Raw genomic sequence first — 12,188 nt, forward strand, 5'->3', positions numbered from 1 at the left:
TGGTGTGGTGCACCCTGCCTTTTAGGGCTGTAAGGCCTGCTAGAGAGGTGACTTACTCATGCCACAGGCACTGTTGGTGGGCATAGCACCAAGGGATGGGAGCCATGTCGACTCTTCCGTTTAGTCTGCACCAAAAAACGCAGCTTACAATGGCAGTGTGGGTGTTCAGGTGAGGGGTCTCTGAGAGTGGCATAATACATGCTGCAGCTCTCCGATGCCCTCTCTGGCCACAAGGCCCTTCGTACCAGGGGACCCTCTCATAAGGGACTTACAGGTGGCCTAGAGGTGTGCCAATTGTGGGGACAAAGGTACAGTTTTGAGAAAGAACTTCGGCCCTGGGAATCTAATTGGCAGGGACCGAGGGCACACTCAGTCAAGTCGGCATAAGGCAAAAGTTAAGGAGTAACCATGCAAAACGGGGCACTTTTCTACACTTGCTTTTCGGTAACATGCACTGCCACTAGTCCACACAATTTTCATCCGAGACCGTAAGTTAGTCTTACATTAGTAGATGGTGGTTGCACTGATCTCAGACACACATATTTATCTTCGTAGCTTTACAGTTCCAGAAATATGGTTTAAATGCACCACTGGAGCTTGCCTTAAATCTCAATTGCTAATAAGAGCCACTGTGTCAATTAGACACCTATGGACCTGCTGGTACCCCTAGGTGAAACAGAAAATGTCAATCGTGCTCCAGCTTTCACAGGATATGGTAACATAAATTTGGGCATCATTGGGGACCGACTATGGGTGCTAGCCAAAGTCCAGAAACTTTAGATCTCTTGTGTTCGTTACTGGTGACCAACTTTAGAAATAACTGGTTTGTTGTTGAACTGAACCAATTGCCAACAAGTGGATGGGTAACCCAGTTAACATGGATTGTTTTTTGGGTGATGGCGTGATAAAATATTATTGTGCCAAGGGCTATTCTATAGATATTTGCATCAGCCTGGGGCCAAAGCCGTTGACTTGGGCCCCGTTTAACCCAGGCCACTAAATATGAAAATTGACAGAGGACTTGATACACTGTAAAATGACGTAAAGCATCCTTAGGTCCACTAACAGAGGATGTAAAGAAAACTGTACTGAAAGAGTGAGACCTCTAAATTTACGAGAAACCTGCACAAATCTGTTCCAGTAAGATACTATTTTCCATATAGGCTCAGTTATTTGAACTGAAGTGACGGGCCACACAAGCTCTTGACAAATGTTTGGGGTACCAAATATTTCACCATTCTTACTGTCCTATATGTAAATACAGAAAAGAAGGCTTCGCTCTACTGAACACTGGGTATAGCAGACGGTGCTTCATTATGATGTTATATAGACCGAGCTCCACTTGGAGTAGACCGTTGAAAGGGAGTGAATTACATATACACATGAATGCACCTCCAGCCGATGCAAGCAGGAGAAATTGGTAAACAATAGAGATCACCATGAACATGGTCCAGGTCCATCAGATATGAGCTCACACTACCTGAATTTTCATTAAAATAGTCTTTAAGTCCCTCAAGTCGTAACTGTGAAGTAAGTCTTCCTGACTTAAGAGAATGAACATTCTTTCAAACGCTTACTTTGTGCATTTTGTTTTAGGTGGAAACGTTTGTGGTGCGTGAGAAGCAGGCAGAGAAAGAACTCAGCCCAGCAGAGATGTCAAAGGTTTCATTCGTGTAGGAAGCCATAGAGGTTAGGGAACATTTCAATACTCAGGGAAGATTTGGTTCAGCGGCAGATATAGCCCTATGATGCAATTTTGCATATTTGGGGGAGCAAGCACAAATAAAAAGGCCTTTCAAAAAACATTTAAAAAGTAGATAAATCATGAAAAGCACTTCTAAAGGGATGTAATGTACAGTGTGATTTATGTTCTTGCTGCTTTTTTATTCTGCTCCAAATTCATGGATGTCATGCAAAAAGTTTCTAAAATGACCACCTGCATCATTTATGATTTTTTCCCCCCTACTTTTTTTTGTAAATACATACGAAGAGTTATGTGATTTTAAGATAAACACTTCCATAACAATAGTAAATTCATAAGGCATTGCATTAAAGGGAGAGTGTGGAATCTCGAGCACACTGGCTCCGCCCCCTTATTACTTACCCAAGTACCGTGATCAGTGATCTAAACACGCTGGCGTAAATCATGGGACTTCCTTGGTCACGCTGGAGACAGATTTCACGCATGTGAACAGCAGTCCAAAGCATTAACTCACCACACAACTGAACGATGAAATAAATAAATGGACTGGTAAGTGGTTACGTACCAGGCAGCTCTCTCTGCAGCTTGTCGAGCGTGCGATGACATGGTCTGAGGCACCTGGATGTGGTGACCATGTCCGTAGTTGGGGTGCATTCGATGAGGATGCGGGGGTGGCCGTTCATGAGCACGTCTGGAAAGAACGCATTATTAGTGTCCAATCAGAGAAGAGGAAGCATACATCCCGTACCGAAAGAACAATGTAAATTGAGGAAAAGAACAATTTATTCTACAACAGTTTGGGGGAGTGAAAAGTGGTGTAGTGCAGCGGCGGCTGCAAGCACCATTCACTCACCGACAGTCTCGGGTAACTTGAGCCCTCCTGCGCTTCCAACTCCAGCGGACATTTGCTCAGATCTCTAACTAGTTCACCTCTACTGAGTGTGGAGCAGGGCACTCTACCACATCCATGCAGCTTTCCTCAGTTCGGAATGCTTCCAGTCCATAATAAGAAACACTACAAAGGCTCTTGCAGCTGCTGGCCATAGGCGAGGGCCCCAGAGATTAACAGATTGTGAGCACCCGTACATCATTCACAACTCTTGGGGGGTAGATAACAATAATGCCCCTGGGATGGTGGTAAATCAGTCCACTCGCCCTTTTCATGTAGTAGAAAAGGAGGGCATGCTGGCGTAAGCCTAGAGTCCTGCATCTCTGAAGATCATAATGGTGGGGATGCTATACACCATAGCACACACTCAAACAGGAATGCTCCATAGTACCTGATGTTATTCTCAGTTATTTGCTGTGGCCCACACGTAACCCCAAGGAGCTGTAGAGAAGTTAACAAATAACGCTGCTATGGCTTTTATTGCCCGAGAAGCATCTGAACCACCACATGCCCCCACCAGACATACTTTAACGCCATTGCACTGTTCAAGGAACTTTCAAATTGTGTAATAAAGAAAACCTGCTACCCATCTGTACCCCAGAAACTGAACGTAATCTTTTCCAAAGTGATGGTGCCTGCATTTGAAATTGTGTACAAATCTAATCTTCGATACCCGTCTCAGAAGTCAGCAGACTGGATTTCTTTCCAGAAATGTGAAGTAAATACAGACCTTGGGTTACCAAGAGCCCAACACTGTATTCCATTTTGGAATACTGAAATGTTGTTCACTGAAGGCAATGGAGTGCCAGAGGGTCAATAAAAAAGCCTTCGGCTCCAAACTTCCAAAAGGTATACTATCATTTTCCCCTGTTTAATTTACAAAGTTTTACCATCTTTGGTAATGTTGTAATAGGTTCACAGCCCTTCTGCCTGGACTATACTGGTTGTTAAATGCCCTTTCCCTCGGGACGATCCATACTAACAGCTCAAGGCAATAGCTCAAATAGAGGGTTTTTAATAGCCAAATAGCCAATGCAGCCCTTAACAATGGCTATTATAAGATGTTCATTAAAAAGTACCCTTCATTATGGACTGAATTTCAGACTTCCACCTAAAGGATTTCCCTTCCATTTTTTCATTAATGTTGCCTAACTAGCAGAGAGAAATGTTAAGAGCTTTGATGGGAAAGGAGCCCTTCGGTGTTATCTTGACTAAACCAAAGAAACTATTAACTTGTTTCATGTTCACAGGTGGGCTACTAGCACTGGATTAGCAACCTCTTAAAAGTCCATAGCCAGATGCATAGTGTTATGCATTACTACATGCTACCAGAAGGCCCAAAACCCCATTCCAGATCAGCCTGGAGTCCACTCCACAAGAGATATTGTGTCATGAGAAAGATTTACATCAATGAAGATTTCAATGCGCCTTCTTACAGACCAGCACACCCCTATACCAAGAGCGACGGTCTAAATTCTAACTGTAGATGAGACATGCAATCAGGTCAAGCTTCTGCACCCAATTTGTCTAGCTGTTCATCTGCCATATTTTTCACGCTATCTAAAATATATTAACAATGACAAAGGTATCCCGATTAGAGAATGCATGCTTTTAACACTACATCTTTTTTAAAGAGCCAGGACCAGTACAGATGGCTGTGGTTTCACACAAATGAAAATAAGCCAGTGTAAGGCCAACAGAATAACACTGAGCAGCTTAAAATAATCCTATGCAAAGACTGGGCAACCTTCACTAATAAGTAGCATAACGGCAGCCATATTTTGGCATTAGAAAACTACTAAATATAACATGGGAGTTCTTCCTCTTTGAAAGAAGTTTCATCCACCCTTGCCATAGAATGTGTCCAATTTGCAATATAGTGAACTAATGATTAATGAATAATACGTTGACTAGTATTTAAATTAAATTAATTTTGAGAGTCTTCCCAAATGCAGAATAACTTTCAAACCAAAGTTAATTTCCCAGGGGAAAAAGCCTTCACCACGTGTAAACAAAAATAGCCATCAAAAACAGCAATTTCTTTCTGCGCCACCAACGGAAATGAATAATTAATAGGACTTCAGAAGACTCTTTTATAAGAAATTCGAGGATAAAGAATAAACTGAAGGATAAAGGCCTTCTCTCAAAAAACACATTTTACATAGCATAAATCTAATCATTCATTAATTCCAAGCCATTCTGGAAACTAATGTAAAAGAAGAAATGGCCAGAGACCACAAAATGCCACAATGTGTTCAGATCTTGGGGATGTCATGGCGCCATGTTTTGCTTCATGTGCAAGACAACCTGAAAGCCTTTCATGCCTCACACACGTTGGACCTAGACAAAGTTACTAAATGGCTACTTTCCTGACACTTATCTCAAATAAAAGATTTACAAGAACATACGTCGGATGCTGAAGTAGCCGCCTTCTCTGAACCTCCATCCTCTGGATCACTTCATGTGGGTGCAGTCTCTGTGCTGTAGGTGCTGCTGTGGGGATGTGGTGGGAAATTGACTGGTGGGATGCTGAAAGGTGCTGAGGAATAGGAGCTGCTGTGTTAGCTAAATTATGGGCCTGTGGAGGTGGTGGAGGTTGTACAGTGTGAGTGGAGGCATGGTTGGAGATTGAGGGGAGAAAGGTGTGTACGGGGTGAGCAATCACATAATCCACTTGTGGCTGAGGCTGTGACTGGGGTGGTGGATTTCCATGAGAGTGAGGGCATGCAGAGGTTTGATGGTGCAGTGGTCTTGTCAAAGAAGCATCTGAAAGTTAAAAAACAAATTAAGTTAGCAAGTGTAGTGAGAGAATTAGGTACTAAACAAGAATACACCAAGTACTTTCCTACACTGGTCTGCTTGTTTACCTGTGGTTTCTCCAACAACTGTCATTGAAAGATATTTCAAAATAAAAAATAAAAGATAACATACTTAAAATCGATTAAAATTTAAATAACACAAAAGGTTCCTCGAGCTGAGTGCTTTTGGGTGTCACATGCATTTTAAGTAAGGGCAGATACAGTAAAAAGCAACTAAAAACATGAAAACTAACGCCTTTCACTGAGAGGTTGATCTAGGGGATTGATACTGCAATTTGAAAATGATACCTGTAAATCAATGGGATCCCATAAACTCCTGCATCCAATGCAAGGTGAATCAACTGGCTTACACAGCTCTGGGTGACTATTCGCAGAAATATCTATAAAGGCAATCATGCCATACAGCCCTCAGAAACCGTGCCATTAGCTCTGAAACCTTTGTCTCGCCAGACAGGGAAACAAATCTTTTGAAATGTAGTTCATGTAATTTTCAACTCCTCAACGTTCCAATTTAAAGGAATATGCTACTTACCAGTATGCATCTGTTCTTGGCATGTAGAGCTGCAGATCCACACACTAGGATAGTAGATCGCCATCTGGTGTTGGGCTCGGATGCTTGCAGGTTGTTGTTGTCTTTGGAAGAAGTCTTCGTGGTCACGAGATAGGGGACTCCTCCCTTGGACGACAGTGCGCATGGGCATCAACTCTATCGTTAGATTGCTTTTCGCCATGATGGGAAATGGAGTTTGTAGAAGAGAGAGATGTCCATGTGTGATGTCTAAGTAAGACAATGCTGGAACAGATACAGGTCCCGGGGAGGTGGGTGGGTGTGTGTGGCCCTGCAGCTCTACATGCCAAGAACAGATGCATACTGGTAAGTAGCATATTCCGTTCGAGGCATATGAGCTGCAGATCACACACTAGGATAGACTATATAGCAGTATCTCCCCTAGCGGTGGTCACCTGTATCGGTTGCAGCAGTTTGAAATAAAGTTTTAAGGACAGCTTGGCCAACAGAAGCTGGTTGCTTTGCTTGCACGTCAACACAATAGTGTTTAGTGAAGGTGTGTGTTGTAGACCATGTGGCTGCCTTACAAATGTCTTCTAAGGGAATGTTTCCTAAGAATGCCATGGAAGCCCCTATTTTGCGTGTGGAATGCGCTCTAGGGGGAATTGTTAGTGTGCGTTTAGCTTTGTGGTAGCATATTTGGATACATTTAACTATCCACCTAGCTATCCCAGATTTGGAAATGGGGTTGCCCTTATGTGGTGGAGAGAAAGCTACAAACAATTGTTTTGTTTTGCGGAATGATTTGGTTCTGTCAATGTAGTAAAGAAGGGCTCTTTTAACATCTAAGGTATGAAGAGCTCTTTCAGCTACAGAGTCTGGGTTTGGGAAAACACTGGTAACTCTACTGATTGGTTAAGATGAAAAGGAGATAGGACAAATCCGAAATTCCTTCCAAAAGTCATAAGAACCACTTTGTTACGGTGTAATTGTAAGAATGGTTCCTGTATGGTTAAAGCCTGGATTTCACTTACCCTTCTGAGGGATGTGATCGCGATAAGGAAAGCTACTTTCCATACGAGGAACTTTAGTTCGCATTTATGGAGAGGTTCAAATGGGGGTCCCATGAGCCTAGTAAGAACAATGTTTAGATTTCACACTGGAGATGGTGGTAATCTGGGAGGAATAATTCTTTTAAGTCCTTCCATGAAGGCTTTGATCGCAGGGACTCTAAAGAGTGACAAGTGCTGTCGATTTTGTAAGTAGGCTGCTAATGCTGCTAGGTGGAGACGTATGGATGAGTATGCTAAATTACATCTTTGCAAGTGTAGTAAGTAGCAAATGATGTTCTGGATGGATGCATCCAGTGGGTGTATATCATTGTTAGTGCAGTAAATGGCAAATCTTTTCCATTTTGCAGCATAGCAAGTGTGAGAAAGTGCCATCTTTCTTGCATGGTATGCCCCCACTTTTTGCTGAATTGCTGAATGTACCTTGACTGAGTGTGCCCTGGACTCCTGCCAATCAGGTGCCCAGGGCCTATGTTCCTTCCCTAAAACAAACCAAACCCAAATTGGCAAACCCTGGCCACATGTCAGCCCCTGGTAAATGGTACCCTAGGTACCCATGGCCTTGTGACCAAGGAAGGCCTCTAAGGGCTGCAGCACTCCTTGTGCCACCCTTAGAGGCCCTGTACCCTTACACACACACACACTGCCTTTGCAGGCTGAGTGTTTGGGTGCAAGACAAAAACAAATTCGACATGACACACATCCCTGTGTGCCATGCCCATCACCTACACTGCAATGGCATACATCAGCCACCCCTCTAGCTGGGTGCCTTATGCCAATGGTGTGGGCGCAGGAGCCCTGTGCCCCTACAGTGCCCAGGTCCATTCCTGGGCACTGTAAGTGCAGTGCTGCCATTTAAGAGTACATAGTGCTGAGAGCTCGTCAAACACGAGCTCCACAGCACCATAATGGCAACACTGAAGACCGAGAAGTTTGGTATCAAACTTCTCAGCACATTAAACCCACACTGATGCCAGTGTGGGATTTAATGTACCCAGCACCCCAGAGGGCATCTTAGAGGTGCCCCCTTAAACCTAACCTACAATCCACGTCTGCTCTGAGGCTGCCTAGGCTGCCACCCAGCAGACATGTTGCTGGACCCCTGGGTAGAAGAGCCCCTGCAACAATGCACATCCTGGGCGAGGTGCCAAATCTCCTCTCCAGGATGGGCAGGGGGAATCTTCAAAGGCATGCTGACTCTGTGAGCTTCCCCAGGCCACTGCAACCCCCCACTCTGGCGGGAAGCTTTGGCCAGAAACCCCAAATAAGGACAGGGGATGTGCCAGCCTGCCAACCCCACCCCTCAGGTGGGGGAGGCGAGGTGAAGCACATCTCCGGGCTCTCGCCATCTTGAAGATGGGGAGCCCTACCCTATCAGGACTAGGCTACTGCCCCCCTCCCACAGGAGGCAGGATAGGGGGTGTACCCACACCAGGGTCCCATTGGTCCCTGCCCTTCACCTACCTGTAACGCCCCTAAATCTAGTATTTAGGGGCCCCTTGAACCTTCCTTCCCCAGATTCCAGATTCAAAACTACAAAGAAGAGCAAGAAGAAAGAAGACCTGCCCTGCAGCTGCTAAAACGAGGAAGACACCAACTGCTTTGGCCCCAGCCCTACCGGCTTGTCGACCCTCGAACCTGCTCCTGCTCCACCCCGGCATCTCTTGTGGCCAGCAACCTCACCAACCCCGGAGGACCTGGCTACCTTTTGGCTCTAAGCCCCTGGGACTCCCATGAGTAGAGGCTCTACTCAAAACCTACCTCTAATCCCTGGCAGCAGCCCGGAAAAGCGAACCCAGCACACTCTGGCCAGTGCCGGAGTGAACAAAGACCCCGAGGACGACCCCACGGCGACTGTGACCCCGAGTCCGGCACCCAAGGACCTCCCTTGACACTCCTGAAGAAGCCTGCAGACTCAGAACAAGGTGCCCCCCCCCCAACCGCGATCAACAGAGGGTAAGATTTCCCAACACCAAAAGGCACCCCTGCACGCAGCGCCCCGCGGCCCCCTGTGCCCAATCCCGGGGTACCTACCTCTCCTTCAACTACCAAACTTACCTCTCGAAGTGGTGGTGGCACCTGAAGAGTCCTCGTCCCCGAGCCTGCAGTCTTTTTCTAAACCGGAGATTTCCCATTGAAATCAATTCAGCGCCCGAAGGCTCAAAAGCACTCTGCACCCAGCCGCCCGAGTGGCCCTGGCAGTGAAAACTCTACACCTACCTACTTCCCCACTTGCCCTGAGTAAGTGACCAGGAGCTCAGCTCCCACAGCCGCGTGGCTTGCCAGTCAGCAGCCACCAACCAAGGCCCCCCCTATCCCTTATAGGATAACATTGGGCCTAACTCTCTCTGCACCCGGCCGCCCTAGAGTCGCTGAGGGTGAACCAACTGTACCTACCTGACACTGGGCATAGACGTCCCCTGAGTCTATGCCCAGAACCTCAACTCTGCCAGTCGAGTACTTACCCTTAAACCGATAACTCCATTTTCCTCATAGGGTAACATTGTCTGGCTTTTTCCTGAAATTTCTTTTAAGTGTGGACTTTTCAAATCTTAAAATATTCACCAAAAATCAGCCGAGTAACGAAAACGAAATTACTCACCTGCTCGTAGGTGAGCTCCCAGTGCTGGATCTTGGTGCCCAGCACTAACTCTGAAAAATACTTACAACTGTACTTACCCGTAACCCAATTTTCTTCCATAGGAAATAATTGACTGTTTTTCTGTGAAATTTCTTCTAAGTGCCAAATTCTGCAATCTTTAAATATTCTTCAAAAATCGTATATCTGAAAACATAATTACTTACCTGTTTTGGATAAAGGTCCCAGTACTGAGTCTAGGCACCCAGTACTGGATTACAAAAGTAACGAGAACATACTGTACCTGCAACTTGAATTTTCTTCCATAGGGAATCATTGACTGTTTTCTTTGAAATATTTTCTAAGTGTCAACTTTTAAAATAGCTAAGTATTGTTTAAAAATTATTACAGTAATTAAGTCGACTTTCATCACTTGATTCTGAGTACTGACCCAGGACTGAATCTAGGATCCAGTCCTGGAATTCCAAAAGTAATCTAAAAAGTAATCTGTTACAAATAACTTGAATTTTCCATTGAGCTGAATGCATTGTTGTGTTTAAAGGAATATGCTACTTACCAGTATGCATCTGTTCTTGGCATGTAGAGCTGCAGATCTACACACTTTTGCATAGATCGCCATCTGGTGTTGGGCCCGGATGTTTGCAGTTTGTTTTTCCTCTTGGAAAGTCTTTGGAAGTCACGAGGTCAGTGACTCCTCCCTTGGTTCGTATTGTGCATGGGCTTCGGCTCCAACCTCAGTTTGTTTTTCGCCAACAGGGAAAGATGGAGCGTAGTAATAACAGTGAAGAAACCCATGTGTGTTATATCTAAATAAGATAGACTGGAACAGATACAGGTAGCCGGGGAGGCGGGTGGGCGTGTGTAGATCTGCAGCTCTACATGCCAAGAACAGATGCATACTGGTAAGTAGCATATTCCGTTCGAGGCATATGAGCTGCAGATTACACACTTTTGCATAGACTATATAGCAGTTCCCAACCTTAGCGGCGACCACCGGTATCTGTTGCAGTGGTTTGAAATAGTGTTTTTAGTACAGCCTGGCCCACACTAGCTTGTTGCTTGGTTTGCACATCTACACAGTAATGTTTAGTGAAAGTGTGCGGTGCTGACCATGTAGCTGCCTTGCAGATATCATCTAATGGGATGTTCCCTAGAAAAGCCATAGAAGCCCCTATCTTTCTTGTAGAGTGGGCTTTAGGAGGAACAGATAGCGTGCGTTTTGCTTTGTGGTAGCAAATCTGTATGCATTTTACAACCCACCTAGCTATCCCTGATTTAGAGATGGGGTTGCCTTAATGAGGTGGAGAGAAAGAGACAAACAGTTGCTTTGTCTTCCTGAAAGGTTGTGTTCTCTGGATAAAGTAAAGCAAGGCCCTTTTAACATCCAGTGTGTGTAGAGCCCTTTCTGCAACCGTTTGAGGTTGCGAGAAAAAAACCGGTAATTCTACCGATTGGTTTAGATGAAAGGGTGTGATGGCTTTGGGTAGGAATTTTGGGTTGGTACGTAGGACAACCTTGTTCGGGTGCATTTGGAGAAAAGGTTCTTGTATAGTAAGTGCTTGTATTTCACTGACCCTTCTAAGGGAGGTGATAGCTACAAGGAAAGCTGTTTTCCATGTGAGGAATTGCAGTTCGCATTTATGCAAGGGTTCAAAAGGCGGACCCATTAGCCTTGTGAGCACTATATTTAAGTTACACACAGGTGAGGGTGGCACTCGGGGGGGGAATTATTCGTTTTAGGCCTTCCATGAAGGCTTTAATGGCAGGCACTCTGAAAAGTGATAGGTGCTGTCAGTTTTGTAGGTAAGCGGCAATTGCTGCGAGGTGTAGCCGAATGGATGTATATGCTAGGTTACATCTTTGTAGATGTAGTAAGTAGCATATGATGTGCTGTATGGATGCGTCTAGAGGGTTGATTGTGTTGTTATGGCAATAAACAACAAATCTTTTCCACTTGGCAGCGTAGCAGGCTCTAGTGGTAGGACGTCTAGCTTCTCTGATAACATTCATACAGTCGGGGGGAAGGTTAAGGTATCCGAATTCTAGGATCTCAGGAGCCAGATCGCAAGGTTGAGCTGAGCTGGGTCCAAGTGTCTGATCTCTCCATGGTTCTGGGTTAGGAGCCATGGTGAGAGGTGTAATTTTTGGTGTGGCACTACTGAGAGTTCCAGCAGCTTGGTGTACCACGGTTGTCTGGCCCATGTTGGAGCTACTAGAATGAGTGTGAGGGAGTGCTGTTGTAGCTTTCGCACCACTAATGGAATTAGTGGGAGAGGTGGAAAGGCGTATGCAAATTTGCCTGACCAGTTCATCCATATCGCATTGCCTTTGGGTGTGGGTATCTGGCGGCGAAGCTTGGGCATTTTTTGTTTTCGTGGGTGGCGAATAGGTCTATCTGTGGATGCCCCCACATCTGAAAGAATGGGTGAAGAACCTGCGGGTGAAGTTCTCACTCGTGGATCTGTTGCGTCTGTCTGCTGAGCAGAGATTGCCCATCTCCATATGCTCTGTGCTAGTTGAGAGAGCTGTGGAGAGTGTGTGCCGCCTTGTTTCTGGATGTAGTACATGGCAGTCATGTTGTCTGTGCGGATAAGGACTGCT

At 45.3% G+C, this 12,188-nt stretch overlaps 1 protein-coding gene across 6 annotated transcripts in view; it reads right to left on the minus strand.

The window, feature by feature from the left end:
• Nucleotides 1–12,188, minus strand: part of RNF111 (ring finger protein 111) — a 340,882-nt gene that overhangs the window by 65,479 nt on the left and 263,215 nt on the right. For all 6 annotated transcript variants that reach the window (XM_085643745.1, XM_085643742.1, XM_085643743.1 and 3 more), the window contains exons 8-9: nucleotides 5,000–5,357; nucleotides 2,268–2,393 (exon numbers count right to left, since the gene is read on the minus strand). In XM_085643745.1, the coding sequence (XP_085499871.1) occupies nucleotides 2,268–2,393; nucleotides 5,000–5,357 (484 nt within the window). The remainder of the gene's footprint in view (nucleotides 1–2,267; nucleotides 2,394–4,999; nucleotides 5,358–12,188) is intronic.

This window comes from Triturus cristatus, chromosome 3_1 (assembly GCF_964204655.1).
Source record: "Triturus cristatus chromosome 3_1, aTriCri1.1, whole genome shotgun sequence".
Taxonomy (NCBI): Eukaryota; Metazoa; Chordata; class Amphibia; order Caudata; family Salamandridae; genus Triturus; species Triturus cristatus.